The sequence below is a fragment of the Castor canadensis genome, chromosome 13 (genome assembly GCF_047511655.1).
Source record: "Castor canadensis chromosome 13, mCasCan1.hap1v2, whole genome shotgun sequence".
NCBI lineage: Eukaryota > Metazoa > Chordata > Mammalia > Rodentia > Castoridae > Castor > Castor canadensis.
This window is the reverse complement of record NC_133398.1, coordinates 45,300,122-45,320,003: the sequence shown is the minus strand read 5'-3', so window position 1 is coordinate 45,320,003 and position 19,882 is coordinate 45,300,122. Positions and strand designations below refer to the sequence as shown.

The following is a 19,882-nucleotide window of genomic DNA, read 5'->3' as shown; positions in this document are numbered from 1 at the left end:
GTGGTGTGGGGTATGTGGATCCACTGGCTTAGCTGGCGATTGTATAAACTGTAAAAGTTGGTATCTGTGAGTGAAAGATAGTCAGTAGTGATAGCTTAATCAGACTTTGAAATCCATTCAGAAAAATATGGTCTTGGTACTGAAAATGTATGTATGGTTTTGGTGGTACTAGAGATTGAACTCGGGGCCTTGCAATTGCCAGGCACCACGTCTACCATTTGGGCCATGCTCCCAGCCCTGAAAATATATGTTAAATCAAGCCTTTTATAGATAATTGTTGAATTATTTGCATTATAAATGACATCTTACCTTTTTTCCCCCCTAAAATTCTTTCTATTCTGTTAGTAGTTGACTTCGCATAGAAAATAAGGGATATATCACTGATTACTACTTGTGATTATATAGTAAAGATGCTTATTGCTTCTAATTATTTTTACTATTACTGCTTAATAGTTATGTTTTTCAGGAAATTAATTTATTATTTTACAGTGCTAAATATAGCAATGATTTGTCAGATAACCCATTTTAATTAAAGCAGTAGGTAAAAGAGAATTTAAGCGAAGCATGTTTATTAATCTAAAGCTATGATTTTTTAAAAAACAAATTGCACTATAGATCTCCCCACTTTGCCAGTTCTATCAGAGCTGGATTGTTTTATATAATTTACATGGCAAATTTCTTTATAAAATTTCATTTAGCCAAAGAATTCTGTGGCTAAGGAATGTGTGAAAACCAGTATTCTAAAGCCTAACTATCTTATATTTGTCTTTTGGGTATGGTAACCAAAATGCATCCTCATATGTACAAGGACTTAAGGATTTTCTATGATAGTCTTTGTATTTTCTTAGTAAAGTAGAAAGAACAGCAAACTAATAGAATTTGGATTTGAAGAAGAGAAAGATGTAAAGTGATTCTATGTTGATGGGATCAAATTTTCTATAGTTTAAGTAGTTTCTGTTGTTATTACTACTATAAAGACTTCAATCACACACTATGATTGAATATCTTTAAATACTCTATAAAATTAAGATTGTGACCTGTCTAAAATTATTTGATGTTTTTCTCCTCAATATAGTAACATGAATATTGTAATTTCAGGAAAGAAAGACAAATTAGAAGTGTAGAAGAAGAAATTGAACAAGAAAAACAAGCAGCAGATGGCATTATCAAAAATATGTCTCCCGAAAAGCAAGTCAAGTACATAGAGATGAAAACCACAAATGAGAAATTGTTGCAGGTAATACTGGTTACTACTTTGTGCTATGCATATTGCAATCAGTACTAAAAGTATGATCTGAGTATCAGCAGCATCAGCATACACAGAAATCTTAACTATCTCACTGATCAGTCTTCATTTTAACAAGGTCCTCAGCTGATTCATATAAACATTTAAATTTGAGAAACAGCTATGTAAGAAACTTTATTTTTTATGCTACATAATGATCTAGCTGTTGAGGGGAATGAAGCTTACTGAGGTTTGAACTCAGGGCCTCGCACTTGCTAGACACTTGAGCCACACTCCTAGCCCTAAGCTTTTTTTTTGTTTTGTTTTTCTTTTATTGTTGTACTGGGTGGGGGTACAATGTAACATTTATAAAGGTTCTTACAATGTATCAAATAAATCATACTTGAATTTACCTCCTCCACCACTCTCCTTTAACCCCCCCCTTCCCCTATCCCTGGAATGGTTTCAGCCGGTATCATTTCTGCATTTAGATACATGTGTACACATTTTTTGCACCTTATTCACCCTCCTACCCCCTTTCCCCGCCACCTGTCCCCTCCCACTGTTACTAACCCACTTCCCTATCTCACCCTCCCAGGTTGTGGCAGGACCTGTTCTAGTCTCCTGTTCTCTGATTTTGTAGAAGAAAAAAGAAAAAAAAAAAATGACAGTTTTTGCTTATTTAAGATAAAGGTAGCAACATACAGAGTTTCCTTGTGATATTTCCATGTATATATGTATTATAACCCCAATTGATTTATCTCCCCTAATTTTCTTCATTTTTATAATTATTTGCTCAGTTCTATCCAGTCTTCACTTTTGCATGTCATAGAGATACATGAAAGCACTGCATTTTTATGGATGTTAAAGGTCTCCTGGAACAGAGCCATATGGATTTTAACTTTCTTTCATTTTATTTCTTACCTAAAAAGAAGCAAACCTTTTTACCTTTTATGTCCCTAATTTCAGTGGTTATTGTCCCCTAATCATGTTGCTTAAGTAAGTGATTTAGGCTTCTGCTGAAGGGTTATTGATAAAATCCTCCCAATGCCCAGTGCCTTTCATGCCCAGATGATCCTTAACTAAAGGGTTAGCAAAGAATAGGTCTGATAAGTACCACTAATGAATAATACTGTTTTAGTTTCTCAGACACTCCTTCACTGCCATATTAGTATAACTTTTTATTTTAGGTAAGATTTATACAATACAAAGAAGCATTGAGGAAAGATATGTATTGCTAAAATACTACCAAGTATATTTAATTTTGTATAGAGATTATAAATGAGTAGTGAGTTTAAGGGTCTTTTCCAAGGGGTGAACCATGTTCGCATGTGTGTGCATGTGTGTGTGTATGTGTGTGTGTGACATGTGCATGTGTGTGAGTAGGTCTTGGTCCTAAAAGAAATGAGGCAAAAGATGAAAATTGGGTTAAAAATTCTCATTTTATAAAATGACATCATTAATTTGAAAGTTTTTAATATTTAACATTCTCAGAACACCGTAGTGATTCACTATAAAAAGGTCTAGATACCTTGACAAGTTTATGAAGTAGAAGAATGAAAGAAATTTGCAAAATAGAAATAATAAAATCTTAATAAGCTCTAGTCAATATACAAGATACCTGTGAAGTCCATATTTGAAATGTTGAAAATTCTCTTACTATAATTTATATTTGCCTTTCTTCCCTTCTTAGGAATTAGATACACTTCAGCAACAACTAGATTCACTGAGTATGAAAAAAGAGAGTCTGGAAACTGTAAGTATAAAATCAAACAAGGGTTCTCATATCACTCAGCTCTGAAAGATAATTCAGCTGAATATTAATGGGACTCATTCAAGTACATATGCGCATATTTATTTAGCAGTTAACCAACAGGAGTTCAATATTTTTTCTTCCCATTCTGGATAACTAAGATCCTAGATTGGTAAGAAATTATATATGCTTACTGAGTAGGGAAAAACAAATCACGTCCCTATAGAGCATACAAAAATCTAATGGCAATTTAAGCACATGCGCAAGAAACTAAAAATGAATGGAAAGGAAAGGGTGATAGGATGTTAAAACTGGCATTTTTCTTACTTATTTAAATCAATTTTCAATTCACAAAAGAAAATGCATGTAGTTTAAAAAATTGAAAAAGATGAAAGTAAAAGTCTGTTTCCTATTTCTAGACGGAACTACTTTGACATTTATTGACTATGTATGTACTTTTCTGAGCTCTTTCCCCAGCAATCATGTAATCCTGTCTTAGCTTTTAAATTGTGCAAAACTTCAAATAGGATTTATACTTGAAACAGCCTTTTTCCCTCTTAACATAATTTTGAGTGTCCATTTGCTTCATTTTAGTGATCCCTTCATTATTTTAAATTGGTAGTTGCAATATGTTGTATAATTATAACAGCTTTGTAGACAAATAGGTTGTTAATAGTTTTCTGGTATAATAGTGCTTTAGAGAAAACACAAAGTTATATGAGTGTATCGTTAGATTAATTTCTTATGTGTCAAAAGACGGTCTCTTCTAAAATGCTATGAGATTGCTAGATTGCCTCCAAAAATGTTCCACTTTCTACTAGCTGTATTATATAAGAATTCTTATTTTCCAACTTTTCCAGTTTTTACTTAATAGGCAAAATTTACTGTCTGGGATTCTTTTTATTTGCCTACTTTTAGTTTTGGTTTTTGAGATATATATACAGGGTGTCATTATGTAGTCCAGGCTGGCTTAAAATTTACTATCCTCTGGCCTCTGTCTCCTGGGTCCTGGGATTATTGACCTGCACCACCATGCTCAGCTGCCTAGGTTGGTCTTGAACTCCCGAGTGTAAGGGGACTACAGCTATGCACCACTGTGCCTGGCTACACCTTGTTTGTTTGTTTATTTATTAATTAATTTATTTATTTACTGTCAGCATTTTTCTATTATATTATTGTTATACTGAGGGTATGTTGTAACATTTACAAAAGTTCTTACAGTATATCATAGTTGAATTCACCCTTCCACCATTCTTCTTTATCTTCCCTTCCCCCATTTTACTACCTTGTTTTAGTTTTCATTTATTTATATATGAAGTTTATCTATTTATATATTTTTTAACTTGAAATTTCTTTTTCTTTGACTACCTTTTCATATCTTTGGCACTTCATTATACTTTCTTTCCTGAAAGTTTAGCTTAATGTACTGTTATGTGTCTTTCTTAATTTCCTGTGGGTTCAGCTAGACATGATGATAGGATTAGTAGCAGTTTTAGTTTGACAAGTTGTAGTTTGTCTTCTCATTGCAAAAGAAATAGACATAAGTAGTTTATAATTCATTCTTTTGAAAATTTGCTGTTGAGAAAGTTGTTTAATTAAAAATATTAAGATGGTTTTCTGTATCTGGTTATCTACCTGTATGTAAACACAGTTCTTTTCCTTGGATCTCTGTGGTAATGAAAATATGTTTCAAGGAACAAGGAGCCTTTTAATATTAATACAGCTATCTTTCATAATTTCTCACTGTCTTTTTTAGAGCGTTACTTCACTTGCTTAATTTAGTTCCACAGTGAATAGCATGAGCTATAACTTAAGATTTAGGTTTTGTATTGATGGTATTCTTCTTTGGCATCAGTGTACGTATGCTTAAAATAACATTAGTTTTTTAAATTTTTACAGTATTCTTAAGAAAACAGGTCATTATTTCTATTTAACTTATGCTAGATTTATTTTAATTTATTTGTGTATTTACTTTGGAGTTTTTTAAGAAAACATGTCAGATTACTGCAAATCAATATGTAATTATTGAATATAGTTTGTGTACACTACTCTGCAAAGTGTTGCTATGCTTAGTTCACTGAAATGTGAAAAGATCAGAAAGGATCAACATATACTTGAGTCTTCAAGAACAAGTGTGTCAGCATGATAAAAGCGAGAGCACCCAAGGGAGGGGTGAGGATAGGTAAGACACCTAAAAAATTAGCTAGCATTTGTTGCCCTTAACGCAGAGAAACTAAAGCAGATACCTTACAAGCAACTGAGGCCAATAGGAAAAGGGGACCAGGAACTAGAGAAAAGGTTAGATCAAAAAGAATTAACCTAGAAGGTAACACCCACGCACAGGAAATCAATGTGAGTCAATGCCCTGTATAGCTATCCTTATCTCAACCAGCAAAAACCCTTGTTCCTTCCTATTATTGCTTATACTCTCTCTACAACAAAATTAGAAATAAGGGCAAAATAGTTTCTGCTGGGTTTTGAGGGGTTGGGGGGGGGGGGGCGGAGTGGGTGGTAAGGGAGGGGGTGGGGGCAGGGGGGAGAAATGACCCAAGCCTTGTATGCACATATGAATAATAAAAGAAAAAAAAAAAGAACAAGTGTGTCAGGATGAAGTTTGAACAGTTATTTGATTGTTAGGCAAAAAGGAAGATCTTATAGAAAAGGATACTCAAAATATCTGTTTCTGTTCTACATGTTTTGTTCTATTACATGAGCTGCATATATAACCCATTGTTTATGGACTTTCAGATATTTCCCTTGTCTACTTTTTCCTTTCTTCAGAAAAAACAGGAAAGAAAAGAAAAGGAGGAATGGGAAGGGAAGGAAAAGGAAAGGAAAAGATTTTGGCCTCATTCATGCTACAGGCTTGGTTTCAAATATCACTATTGACCCATGAATCTTGATAGGTTGCTGGACATTGTGGCACATGTCTGTAATTTCAGTACTTGGAAGATTGAGGCAGTAGGATCACGAGTTCAAGGCCAGCCTGTACTACATAGCCAGACCCTGTCTTAAAAAACAAAAACTAAATAGCAACAACAAAAAACATGGTGTATAGTGCCTGGCACAAAACAAGTGCTCATTAAATAATTGGTTCAAATTTAATTTAATAATCATTACTACCATCATTCCTAGCTGTTTTTGTTATCTAATACAATTTTTTATCACCATGTCTGTATTATTTTAGAGATGCTCTTTGTAAACAGGAGAATACTGGTAAATACACAGTAACTGTTCTACTTGCCTTAGTTTCCTAGTACTTAACCAAATGTCACAGGCTGGGTAGCTTAAAGCAACAAAAATTTATTTTCCTCTCCCCTCTCCTCCCCTCCCCTCCTCCCCCTTTCCTCCTCTCCCCTCCCCTGCTCTTCTTTGTTACTGGAGTTTGAACTTCAAACCTCATGCCTGCTAGGCAGGCTTTCTACCATTTGAGCTGCAATCCCTGCCCTTCTTTGCCTTAGTATTTTTCAATTAGGGTCTCAATTTTTTTGTCCATTACCATTCTCAGACCTCAGTTCTCCTACCTATAGCTTCTTGCGTACTTGGGAATACAGGTGTGTGCCACCATACTTGGTTTATTGATTAAGATAAATTCTTTTAAACTTTTTGTACAGGCTGGCCTTGAACCATGATCCTCCCCATCTCCATCTCCCAAATAGCTGAGATTGGAATTATAAGCCACTGTGCTCCAACCTTAATAAGTATATTTTTGGGGGGGCAGTACTTGAGTTTGAACTCAGAGCCTCATGCTTGGTAGGCTGTATCACTTGAGCCACACTTCCAGCCCAATAACTTTCTAACTTTACAAAGACACTAAATTAAAAATTTCCCTTTTTTTGTTCTTCTCAGGAAATAGCACACTCCCAGGTAAAACAGGAAGCTGTATTGCTTCATGAAAAACTTTATGAGTTGGAAGCACATCGAGATCAAATGATTGCAGAAGATAAAAGCATGGGATCTCCAATGGAAGAGAGGGAGAGATTACTGAAGCAGGTAAAAAAACAAAATATACTTAATTTAATGTGTCAAGTTTTGTTAAGTATATTGATTTGTTTTATTTAAGGGATATGAATTGAACAAAAGCCTGAAAATTTCGTTATCCAAAAAATAGTGAATAGTTAGCTTTACCTAAATATTTAATTCTTGGCCAAAAATATCTAGAGAAAAGTCACTTTCTCACGTAAACTTGTTGGTTTAAATCTTCCTTTTATGTCTTTGTGCGTATTTTATACCATCATTTCATGTTTTAGATTCTTTTAAATTTTATTTTTATTATTTTTACATTTATTTACATGTGTATATATTATTTCTGCTACCTCACCCCACCCCCCAGACAGAACCTGTTCCACCCTCTTGTTCTCCCATTTTTCTTGAAGAAAAAACTTATAAAATAAAAAGAAAAACATAGCTTTTTTGCTAATTTGAAATGAAAATAGCTATACAGGGAGATTCCTTGTGTTGTGTCCATGCATATATATATATTACAACCTAAATTGGCTCATCTCTACCAGACCTCTTCACTACTTCCTAGTCCCTTTCCCATAGTGGCCTCTCCCAGTTTAAGATTACTATATTCACTCCTGTATAGTGAACTTATCAACCACATTCAAGTTTTTGGTTTCCTTCCCTTTCCCTATTTCTCCTGTGCACAATCTCCCCTTAGTGTGTGACCATATCCAATTACATTACTGCATTTGTTTTAGGTCTATAATCTGGATATGAGAGAGGACATGCTATTTTTGGCCTTCTGAGCCTGACTAACTGCTTAAGATGATGTTCTCCAGTTCCATCCATTTTTCTGTGAATGACAAAATTTCATTCTTCTTTGTGGCTGAATAAAATTCCATTGTATATAAATACCACATTTTCTTAATCCATTTGTTGTTAGTGGGATATCTTGGCTATTTCCATAGATTGACTAGTGTGAATGGTGCTGCAATAAAGATGGGTGTACTTTGTAGTAACCTGAGTCACGTTCCTTCAGGTGTATTCCTAGGAGTGGTATTGCTGGATCATGTGGTAGATCTATGTTTAGTTTTCTAAGAATCCTCCATCTTGTTTTCCAAAGTGATTGTACTAGCTTATGTTCCCACCAGCAGTGTGTGAGGGTTCCTTTTCCCCTGCATCCTCGCTAACATTTGTTGGTGGTGGTGTTCTTGATGGTAGCAATTCTAACAGGGGTGATGTGGAATCTTAGTGTGGTTTTGATTTGCATTTCCTTTATGGTCAGAGATGGTCAGCATTTTTTCATGTGTTTTTTGGCCATTTGGACTTCTTCCTTTGAAAAAGTTCTGTTTAGTTCAGTTGCCCACTTGTTTATTGGTTCATTGATTTTGGGGAGTTTAGTTTTTTGAGCTCCCTGTATATTCTGGCTATCAGTCACTTGTCTGATGTATAGCTAACAAATATTTTTCTCCCATTCAGTAGGTGATCTTTTCAATTTAGAGACCATTTCTTTTCTTGTACAGAAGCTCTTTAATTTCATGTAGTTCCATTTGTCAATCCTCTCTTAGTTGCTGAGCCGCTTGAGTTCCATTGGGGAAGTCCTTAACTATACCTATTGCTTCTAGTGTGTTCCCTGCTCTTTCTTGTACTAACTTCAAGGTTTCTGGTCTGATATTAAAGTCCTTCATCCACTTTGAGTTTATACAAGTACAGGGTGACAGGCATGGATTGAGTTTCAGTTTTCTGCAGGTAGAGAACCACTTTTCCCAGCAACATTTGTTGAAGAGGCTGTCTGTTCTACATCATATGCTTTTGGCACCTTTGTCAAAAATTAGGTAGGCATAGCTGCATGGATTCATATCTGGGTCCTCTATTCTGTTCCACTGGTCTTCATATCTGTTTTTGTGCCAGTACCATGCTGTTTTTATTGCTATGGCTCTGTGGTATAGTTTGAAGTTGGGTATTGTGATGCCTCCAGCACTGCTCTTTTTGCTGAGTATTGCCTTGGCTATTCACAGTCTTTTGTGTTTCCAAATGAACTTTAGGGTAAATTTTTCAATCTCTGTGATGAATGTCATTGGGATTTTGATGGGAATTGCATTGAACGTGTAGATTGCTTTGGATAGTGTAGCTCATGTTGATTAATCCATGAGCATGGGAGATCTTTCCATCTCTGTACTCTTCTTCAATCTCTTTCTTCAATAGTTTATAGTTCTCCTGTAGAGGTCATTTACATCCTTTGTTAACTTTATTCCTATGTATTTGATTTTTTTTTGAGGGTATCATAAATGGAATTGTTTTCCTATATTCTTTCTCAATTTGTTCATTGTTGGTGTATAGAAAGGCTACTGATTTTTGTATCCTTCTACTTTGTTGAAGCTGTTTATGGTGTCTAGGAGTTTTTTGGTGGAGTTTTTTTGTTTTTTAAGGTATAAGATAAGGTCATCTGCGAATATGGGTAGTTTAAGTACTTCTTTACCTATTTGTATTCTTTTTATTTCTTCTTCTTACCTTATTGCTCTGGCTAGGAATTCCAGGACTATGCTGAATAGGAGTGGGCAAAGTGGACACACTTATCTCAATTCTGACTTGAAATCCATTCTGAAAATGGTTTCAGTTTTTACCCATTAAATATGTTGTTGGCTATAGGTTTGTTATATGTAGCCATTATAATTTTGAGGGACATTCCTTCTATTCCTAGTTTCCTTAGAGCTTTTATCATGAAATAGTGTTGAACCTTATTGAAGGCTTTTTCTGTGTCTAATGAGATGTTCAATGGTTTTTGTCTTTGCTATTAATGTTCTGTATTACATGTAATGATTTGTGTATGTTGAACCATCCCTGCGTCCCTGGGATGAAGCTGACTTGATCATGGTGAATGATCGTTCTGATCTGTTGTTGAATTAGGTTTGCCATTATTTTGTTGAGGATTTTTGCATCAGTGTTCATTAAGGAGATTGGCCTGTAGTTCTCCTTTTTGGATGTGTCCTTGTCCAGGTTTGGGATGAGTGTAATACTGGCTTCATAGAATGAGTTAGGCAGTGTTCCTTCCCTTTCGTTTCATGGAAAAGTGTAAGGAGTGTTGATACTAGTTCTTTAAAGGTCTGGTGGAATTCTGCAGAGAATCTGCCAGGTCCTGGACTTTTCTTTTTTGGGAGACTCTTTTATTGCTGCTTCAATTTCATCTCATGTTGTAGGTCTATTTAGGTGGGTAATATCCTTTGGTTTGGTTCAGATTGTCATAAGTATCTAGAAATTTGTCCATTTCTTCAAGATTTTTTAATTTATTTGAATAATAGGTTCTCAATGTAGTCCCTGATGATTCCCGGAATTTCCTTAGGGAAAATCCAGGGAATTTGTTTATTGTTATCACCCCTTTTTCATTTCTGATTTTACTAATTTGGGTCTTTTCCCTCCTCATTTTAGTTACATTTGCCAGGGGCTTGGCAGTCTTTTTTGTTTTTTCAAAAAACCAGCTTTTTGTTTTGTTGATTTGTTTTTTGGTGTTTTTTTTTTTTTTGTCTGTTTCATTAATTTCAGCCCTTATTTTTATTATTTCTCTCCTTCTGCTTATTTATTCTTGTTTTTCTAGAAGTTTGAGATGTACCATTAGGTCATTTATTTGAGATCTTTCTGTCCTTTTAATGTATGCACTCATGGCTATAAACTTTCCTCTTAGGACTGCCTTTGCTGTGTCCCATAGGTTCTGAGAGGTTGTGTTTTCATTTTCATTAAATTCCAGGAACATTTTTGTTTCCTCCCTATTTCTTCTATGACCCACTGATTGTTGAGCAATGTGTTATTCAGCCTCCAATTATTTGTGTATTTTCTGCTGCTGCTTTTGTTGTTGAATCCTAGTTTTATTGCATAATGTGATCAGATAGGATGCAGGGGATTATTTCAGTTTTCTTATATTTGTTGAGGCTTGCTTTGTGCCCTCAGATATGGTCTATTTTGGGGACAGCTCCATGGACTGCTGAGAAGAATATATATTGTGCTGTTGCAACTGATCAAATATATAGATGAACTATTCTGAAGACATCAGTTAGGTCCATTTGATCTAAGGTGTCATTTAGTTCTAGGATTTCTTTGTTGATTTTTTTGGTACAACCTATCTATTGGTGATAGAGGGGTATTAAAGTCTCCCACTACCACTGTGGTGGGGTCTTTATGTGCTTTTAAGTCCTTTAGTGTATGTTTGATGAAGTTGAGTGCACTAACATTGGGTGCATGTAGGTTGATAATTGTTACTTCTTTTAGATGTAGTGCCCCTTTTATAGTATGAAGTTATCTTCTTTGTCTTGTTTAACCAATGTAAGTTTGAAGTCCACTTTGCTATAAGTATTGCTATTCCTACCTGTTTTGGGAGGGCCATTAGCTTGTCAAATCTTCTTCTAGCCTTTCACCCTAAGCCAGTGTTTATTCTGTCAATCAGATGTGTCTCTTATAAACAACAGATTGTTTGATCTTCCTTTGTAATCCAGTTTGCCAAATGGTGCCTTTTGATGGAGGAGTTGAGTCCTTTGACATTCATTGTTAATATTGATAGGTATGTGATGAATCCTACCATTTAGTTGGTTTTGTTGTTTAAGGATTTTTGAGTGTACACAGTTGAATCAGTGCTGTTCTCTAATTACTTGTCTTCTTCTCCTGCAGTTTAATACTCCCCATCCTCTTGTGGTTTTGCTTGCTTTCATCTTCTGTGTGCAGAATTCCTTGGAGAATCTTCTGTAGTTTTGGCTTGGTCATATATTGTTTTAGTTTCTGTTTATCATGGAAGACTTTTATTCCTCCATCAATTTTGAATGATAGTTTTGCTGGGTAGAGTATTCTGCAGCTAAAATTATTCTCATTCAGTGCCTGGAATACCTTTCTCTGTGCCCTTCTTGCTTTTAATGTTTCTGTTGAGAAATCTGCTGTTATTTTAATGGGTTTACTTCTACACGTTATTTGTTTTTTCTCTCTTATAGCTTTCAGTATTCTTTCTCTGTTCTCTGTGCTAGTTGTTTTAATGATAAGATGCCATGGAGAGGTTCTATTTTGGTCAAGTCTTTTTGGTGTCCTGGAGGCTTCCTGTACCCGAATGGGCAAAACTTTCTCGAGGTTTGGGAAATTTTCTGTTACTATGTTATTGAATATATTATGTTTCTCTTTGGCTTTCTCCTCTTCCCTTTCTTCAGTGCCCATGATTATAAGCTTTGGCCTTTTGATAGAGTTGATGAGTTCTTGTATATTCCTTTCACAGCTCTTGAGTTGTTTGACTAAGAGCTCTTCTGTTTTTTCCTTAATTTCTATTTTATCTTTGAGCTCTGAGATTCTGTCTTCCACTTGTTCTATTCTGCTGGAGTAACCTTCCACTGTGTTTTTTCTTTGACTAAAGGGACTTTTTATTTCCAGATTTCTGCTTGATTCTTTTTTCTGAGGTTCTCTGTATCTTTGTTCAACTCCTATTTTATTTTTTGTGTTGTCTTATTTCATATATCTCTCTTTTTATAATGTCCTTTGTTTCACTTTGATGTGTGTTGAAGTCCTCTCTGAGTTCATTTATTTGTTTCTGTGTCTTCTCAAGTTCTTTATTTATGGTGTTTTGGAACTTCTTGAGTGCATCTTTTACCTTCTGGTTAACTGTATCTATTATCTTCTGTAGGAGTTTCTCAGTGACCTCTTCCATGATTTCCTCTTTGAGTGATTTTTTTGTGTACATCACTGGGCTCATTAGTGACATTTATCATTGTTTTGTTGGGGTCGAAACTGGGTATCCATTTTCTTTATTTCCCACTAAGTCCCCTATTGAATTGTTTTTTTGAGGAGTGTAGTTTCCTTCCCTTCTTCCCCCCCATCGCTCCATTTGGTACTATGCAACTATGTTCTTGATTGGCTAGTTGGTGGTTTTAATTGCCTGTTTTCTTTCCCTTGATTTATTTTTTGTGTTGTGACTGAACCCGTTGTTTACCTATTATATATAAAACCCCTTGGTGATAATATCTATAATCAGTGGGAGTTGGGGGGAAGGGTAACATTTGTTTGGCTAGAGATAGAAACTTGGGTGATGGGTGAAGGTGGCAGTAAAAGGGAGGGCAGAAAGGGTGAGGTGGGTGGAGGAAGAGTTGGCATGGAGGCTTCTGAGTTTTGTGGTCCTTATGTGTGTTTGGGTGTATTTCTGCTGTTGTCGGGAGGGTACCTGTGTCAGGGATTGCAGGGAGCCGGGAGTGTGTAAGATTGGTACAGTAGGCTAGTTATTGGGTGCTGAGTGTGTAGGAGGGAGGAGGGATAGTGTGGTGACAGATTGGGGAATGATAGGAGGGGGAGGTAAAGATGGGGAGAGAGTGAATCAGTTAGGGTAGAAAGAGTAGTTGGAAGGGAGAACAATGGATTGTAGCACAGGAAAAGGCAGGAAAGTGAAGGGGTAAGAATAACGATAAGAAAATAGTGATGGTAAAGTTATAGAAAAGAAAAGTTACAACAACAACAAAAAGTTCAGTCTGCTTGGTATAAGTTCTGGTCTTATTCCTTTGGCGTCCAATCCTGGTATTGGTGCTTGGTATTCTAGGCTTTGTGGGGAAGGGTGCTGCCCCTCTTGTTGGACAGCTTGGGGTGGAGACAGCTGGAGGGTTTTTTTCTTTTTTTTTTATGCAACTCCTGTTGCAAGCAGGAGTCCTGAAGTGATCTCACCAGGTGACTGGTTTGTGAGCAGTATTTGGTTCCTTCTGTCCACAGGGCAGGTTGCAGTTGGGACCTGAGGTAACTCACTAGCAGTTTATGGAAGGTGGTCAGATCTGTTGTTGTTTTTGCCAGGTGACAGCTGCATTGCCCCACAGCTGCAACTGTGTCTGGTCAGCTCCACCCCTGGCAAGGTGGGGCAATTCAGTTTCGAGTACAGCTCTCAGTCCCCCCTAGCTCAGTGATCTACCACACCTGGCTTTGGCAGGTTGGCTCCTTGCCCCATTCCTGTTCTCCCTGGTAGGTTCAGCATTCCACCCCACCCCCGCTATCAGTGTTAGATTACAATTCACTGTTTATGCTTTTCAGTTTTGCTGGGGGAGGGAGGGACAACCTCCCCTGGGGCTGCGCTGGATTATGTTCCTGGATGGTGAGTAGGAGAGTCACTTGTGGGTGTGCAGGTTTATGCAGGCAGCTTTGAAACCAGGTGGTGGGGAGAAATGGCGTGCTGCTTTTCTCAGGGCAGATACTTCCTGGGACTGGGTTCAGCACAGCAGGGCATAGGAAGGCTTTCCATGGTTTAGGGGTCAAGGATGTTGCAGAGTTCAGTTCTGGTTGAGGCTGTATCTTCTGCTTATTGAAAGAAAAAAAAAAGGGAGAATGGTCAGGGGGCTTTTTTCTAGGGCAGACATACACCGAGATTTTCCCAGCTGTTAGGTGCAATCAAAGCCTGTTTTAAGGGTCAGTCCTTGAATTTTATGTGTGCCTAACATGTTGGCAGTTATTATTTTGGCTGGAAGCAATCAGAATTACCCAGGTGTAGTTCCCACATCTCAAGGTACTCAGGAATTCTGATTCCCTACCCTAACCACCATCTTGGATCTTCCATGTTTTAGATTCTTATTAGGAAAACTTGAACCTCTTCGTTAGTGGTCATTAAATAATCTTACTGGAAACAGGTTCCATTTTTTTATTTTGGTCTTGTATCCAGAAAATGAAGTATCCAAGTCAAGTGGGTTTTGGTGGTTATTAGCATCTGTGCCTCTGTGAAAGGAAGGGAATTAAAGTATAGTATGAAATTATATGTCACAGAATTATTCAGTAGCTTTTACTACCTAAAGGTTGGCTTATAAGTTATAATTAGTAGGTTGTTTATCCTAAGATGTCCTAACTCTAGGAACCTTAGGAGAACTGCATATATATTTAGGTAGAGTTCTAGTCAGGAACTCCTTTGTGGTCTTATTGAGCCAAGAGAGTTTGGAATACATTGGGGTTTTATTTTATTTTATTTTTGGAATTTTATGGATCAATTCAGGGACTACTGAAGTGTTAAAATCATTCCAGAATAGTATTAAAATTTAGAACTTCTGAAGTTCCTTAGAAAGAAATCATTAGAGGCTGGGGAGAAGAGAGTGATCTTGGAGACCCTACAGGTTTTTCATCGTTTATCTGAAATGCAGTTTTAACTGTTTTTGCTAAATCTGGTACCCTTATCCTAGGTGGTGAATGGATCGCCGCCTAGATGCTTATAATAATCCATGTTTGTGGATTTGTTAACCTGATGGTGCCTGGTAGATGGGTATGGGTGTATCAGTTGTTTATCCTTCCTTTGAGGAAGAAAGAAGGAATCTATGAATAGTTCCTTATCAAGGTTCTCTTTAACTTCTAAGGGTGAATTCTAAGAAGTAGGTTTCAAGGAATAGACTAGATCTGACATTTTAACACAACATGTTCTAGAAGGAGGTTCTCCTTAAAATAGTCTAATAATGAGTTATTTTTTATTCTTCTCTTTTTTTGTCTTTATAGGTTAAAGAAGATAATCAGGAAATAGCCAGTATGGAGAGACAGTAAGTACCTTTATAAAAGGACATTGTATGTTCATTTTTCGTCTTCTTACTTTCTCAAGGTACAATAGTACATACTTTTCCTGTAGTTTACATAAGGCTATTAATATTGATACAGCTTTCAATCTTACAGCTTTGAATGTTTCCAGTATTTAATTAAGAGCAATCGCATAGTAGAATTTTCTTTTAAATACTGCCTTAAGATATAATTTATATCATATAATTCACATAATTAAAGTACTCAATTCAGAGCTTATTAGTATATTTACAGTTGTGTACTTAGTACCCTAATTGTAGAACAATTCAGTCACCCCAATAAAACTCCACGACTTTTAAGAATCACTTCCTTCACCCTCCTCTGTTGGCTCTAGGAGCAATAATTATTTTATGTCTCTAAAGATTTGCCTATTCTGGACATTTCGTATAAGTAGTACAATATGTAGTCCTATGTGGCTGATTGCATTCACTTAGCGTAATATTTTCAAAGTTCATCTATGTTGTAGCATGTGTCAGTATTTCATTTCTTTTTATTCCAAATAATATTTTATTATTTGCATACCATGTTTTATTTATCCATTCATCAGTTGATGGACATTTGGTGTGTTTCAGCTTGTTGGTTTTTTTTGTTATTATGAATCACATTGATATGACTATCCATGTGCTTATTTTGGCATATGCATATTTTTACTTCTCTTGTATATATCTCTAAGAGTGGAATTGCTGGCTCATGTGGTAACTCTGTGTTTAACTATAAGTTGAAGAACCATCTATATCAAATGATTGCACAAAACAAAAGCATGAGATCTCCAATGCAGCTATATCATTTTATATTTCTACCAGTAGCATGTAAGTGTTGAGTTCCTTCACATCCTCACCAACACTCATTTTTATGAGACTTTTTTGATTATAATCACCCTAATGGGTGTAACGTGGTATCTTGTTATGATTTTGATTTACAATTCCTTTATGGCTAATTTATTTTGAGCTTCTTTTCATGTGATATTGGCCATGTGTATATCTTCTTTGAAGAAATGTTTATTAAGATTCTTTGCCCATTTTTTCATTATTTAGAGAATATTAGTTTCTGTAATCAAACCCACATAGATAAGACCTTACATATTTAAAACAATGTGTTACCCCTATACTACTAGAAAAAAGTTAAGTTTGACGTTTGTAGACCAAAATGGCTACTAATTTCTGTACAATGCCAGCTCAACACAGTAGACTGGACTACTTTTTCCCCAAAGTTAACAGCACAGCTAAAATTTCCAAAAATTCAAAATATGTATTTTATATAAAAAGACCAATAATAGCATCATGTTATGCATTAGTAACAGCTATTGCTTCTAGTTTCTCTAGTCATCTGAACAAAATTATAGAGACATCCAGAACATTCCATAAAAAGAAAAGAAAAAATAAAAAACAAAACCTAGAGAAACAGCAAAGATCCACTACTGTTGTACGGAACCCACACCATTTTTTTTTTTTTAATTAGCTTCTCAATCATCATCTGGGAAGAAAACCTTCTAGAGTGACATCATTAAAAACAGCTCTGATAAAGCAGGGTCACTACTGTGTGTCATTTATCATGTACAAGATATTTTATGTTGTCAAAGGTATGGTATAGTGCTGTTCTATATCTGTAATACTAAAGGATACAGTTAAAATGCCATTACTTGAGACTTAGTTTTGCTTTTCCAGCACAGGACCCAAAGAATGGTATGAGACAGCTCTGTAAAGAAATGAACTTTCTTAGATAGGATTTCCTTTCACTAGTGACACTATTACTCACTCTTTTCATGAACATCAGCTAAAAAATCTATTTAAAAAAGCACAAACCAAATTTTAAAAGCCCTACACTGGATTCATACAAGGATAACAGAATGAACTTTGCCCATTTTAAAAGTAGATTTATCATCATCATTATTATTGAGTTGTAAGAGCTCTGTATGTGTTCATAAAACAAGTCCCTTATCAGATATCATCTGCAATTTTTTTCTATCATTCTATCAGTTATCTTTTCACTTTTTTGATGGTTTCCTTGGAGCACAGAGGTTTACAATTTTGATAATGTCCACTTATTTTTTTCTTTTGTTATTTCTGCTTTGGTGTCATATAAAAAACCAATGACTAATCCAAGGTCATGAAAATTTATGCCTATTTTTTCTTGTAAGAGTTTTTGTAGTTTAGCTCTTACATTTTAAATCTTTGATCTATTTTGAGTTAACTTTTATATATAATGTGAGGTAACAGTCCAATTTTATTCTTTTGTTTATGACTAGTTAGTTGTCTGAGCACCCTTTTTTGAAAACACTGTTCTTTCCCTATTTATTTGTCTTGGCACACTTGTTCAAAATCAATTAACCATACATACATAGTTTTATTTCTGGACTCAAATTATATTCCACTTCTATATGTGTTTATCCTTATTCCAATATGACATAGTGCTAATTGCTGTAGCTTTATAGTAAGTATAACTGCTTTCTGTTAAAATTTTAACCTGTATAATCTTTTACCAATGATAGATTTTCTTTATTTTTTAATTTTTGAGAGTAATTTGCAAACTTAGTTCATTTTATACAAACCTACAAAAGAAAGGTTCTAAAAACTTTTCATTTTCTTTTTTTTTTTTTTTTTTTTTTTTGGCAGTACTGGGGTTTTAACTCAGGGCCTCAGGTTTGTTAGTTGGCACTCTGCCACTTCAACCACTCTACCAGCCCCAAGAGTTTTCATTTTCTTATTATGCAAGTCAAGCTTAAAAGGTTCAGGAAAGGTCTGCTGTTGAAGTCAAGCAACTTAATGTTCTCAGAATAGACCTATGCTTCAAATAACAATCATGAAAAGAAACCTAGAATTTTTTTTTTCTCTCTACATTTGTAATGTTGTCCTCAGAATAGGGCACATTATTATTAAATACTATTTTTGCAACTTAGGAAAGATATAACATCATCATTAAGTATTTTTTACTAAATGTCTTATTAACAGGTTAACAGATATAAAAGAAAAAATAAATCACCTTAATGAAGAAATTAGACAACTTGACATGGATTTAGAAGAACACCAAGGTAATGTTTCTAATATATTTCTACATTTTTATAATGTGCCTTAATAGGTGCACAGTAGTATATGTTGACCAGAATCTCAGTGACTATTTAACTACCTGGGATTTATTATTTAATTCTTTATAGTATTCCTAACTTTAGCTACTGAAATACATGCTGAATATTACATAAGTAATTTAAAAGCAGTTAGTTGAATTGATCAAAAACTTGAAATAACATAATGATTGCATAAGATAAGAATTTATTTTCTTAACACAGTTTTGTTTATTTTTAAAGAATGAAGGATTTTTTTAAAGAATGAAGGATTCCTAAGTTATCCTTCATGAGTATGATCAAGTATTATTTAACTAGTGTGATTGGTAGAATCAGAGGAGGTTGGGGTCAAGTCACTGATTATCCTAATCATCCCCAAATTTTGCCCAGTAATAAGATTTAAAGAATCAATGCAGGGAACAGAACATCTGAGGAAACTTGGGGTCTGAACAAATGGAAATTGTATGGTGGGGATTTGGGAGCTACATTGTTATATGGTGTGAATGAGGTTTATGGTTTCTTAACCAGCTTCTCCTTCCTCTGATAAAGGAAAGAAATGTGAATTCTTTATAGCAGTACTCACAGTTTAACTGCAAATCGTTAATATTACCTCAGATGATCAAGAACTGTCTGTATGTTCTATGAGTTAGTTGGAGGAAGTCAGAATATTCTGACTTCCTCATGGTATAAACTGTGTATACCTCTTCTGACTAAGGAAACACTCATAGTAGGAAAAAGACTGCTCTATTATCAAATTAATTAAAAAATTTTTGATTTTAAAGGTGGTATATCAATTTGTTTTTACTTTTTTTTGATTTGTGAATATTGTTAACTCCTGTTGATGTATTACTTTCCTGGATGATCACTTCGCAAGAGCCCTTTGAAGCCTCATTAAGCCGTTTTATACATGTTAAGGCTGAAAGAAGTTATGCAACATAAAGGCTAAATCTAAACCAAGGTCTCTTTGACTTTAGAGTTTTAGTTCCATTGCCCAAGCCTAAGCATAACTTTCTGATGATATACTGCATTTGTGAAATAAAAATTCTTAGAATCACATACTTTTATTTACATATGGCTACTAATGACTTTAAAGCATTTAAAGGCAAACATGAAGTCCTAATAATTAGGTAAGTAGACTTGCTTTTGTTTTAGTTTTCTCATCTTCAAAATGTATATAATGGTACCATGTCATTAAAGTTTCTATATATCAAATGTCATATGTGACAGTGTAAATTCAAACAATAAATTGTTGAGAATGAGGTTATGTTTTTGTTGGCAAAGTATTTATATGTATATTTATCATATTTATCATTTTTAAAATATGTACACATTTTTGGAATGGCTAATCTCATGGTAAGAG

The 19,882-nt window shown here is 35.1% G+C and overlaps 1 protein-coding gene across 3 annotated transcripts in view; it reads left to right on the top strand.

The window, feature by feature from the left end:
* Positions 1–19,882, top strand: part of Ift74 (intraflagellar transport 74) — an 84,085-nt gene that overhangs the window by 29,704 nt on the left and 34,499 nt on the right. For all 3 annotated transcript variants that reach the window (XR_012440417.1, XM_074051682.1, XM_020186412.2), the window contains 5 exons: positions 1,099–1,237; positions 2,919–2,981; positions 6,828–6,971; positions 15,390–15,430; positions 18,413–18,492. Coding sequence is in view for 2 of the 3 variants with exons in the window: in XM_074051682.1 (XP_073907783.1) it covers positions 1,099–1,237; positions 2,919–2,981; positions 6,828–6,971; positions 15,390–15,430; positions 18,413–18,492 (467 nt within the window). In the remaining variant the exon portion in view is untranslated. The remainder of the gene's footprint in view (positions 1–1,098; positions 1,238–2,918; positions 2,982–6,827; positions 6,972–15,389; positions 15,431–18,412; positions 18,493–19,882) is intronic.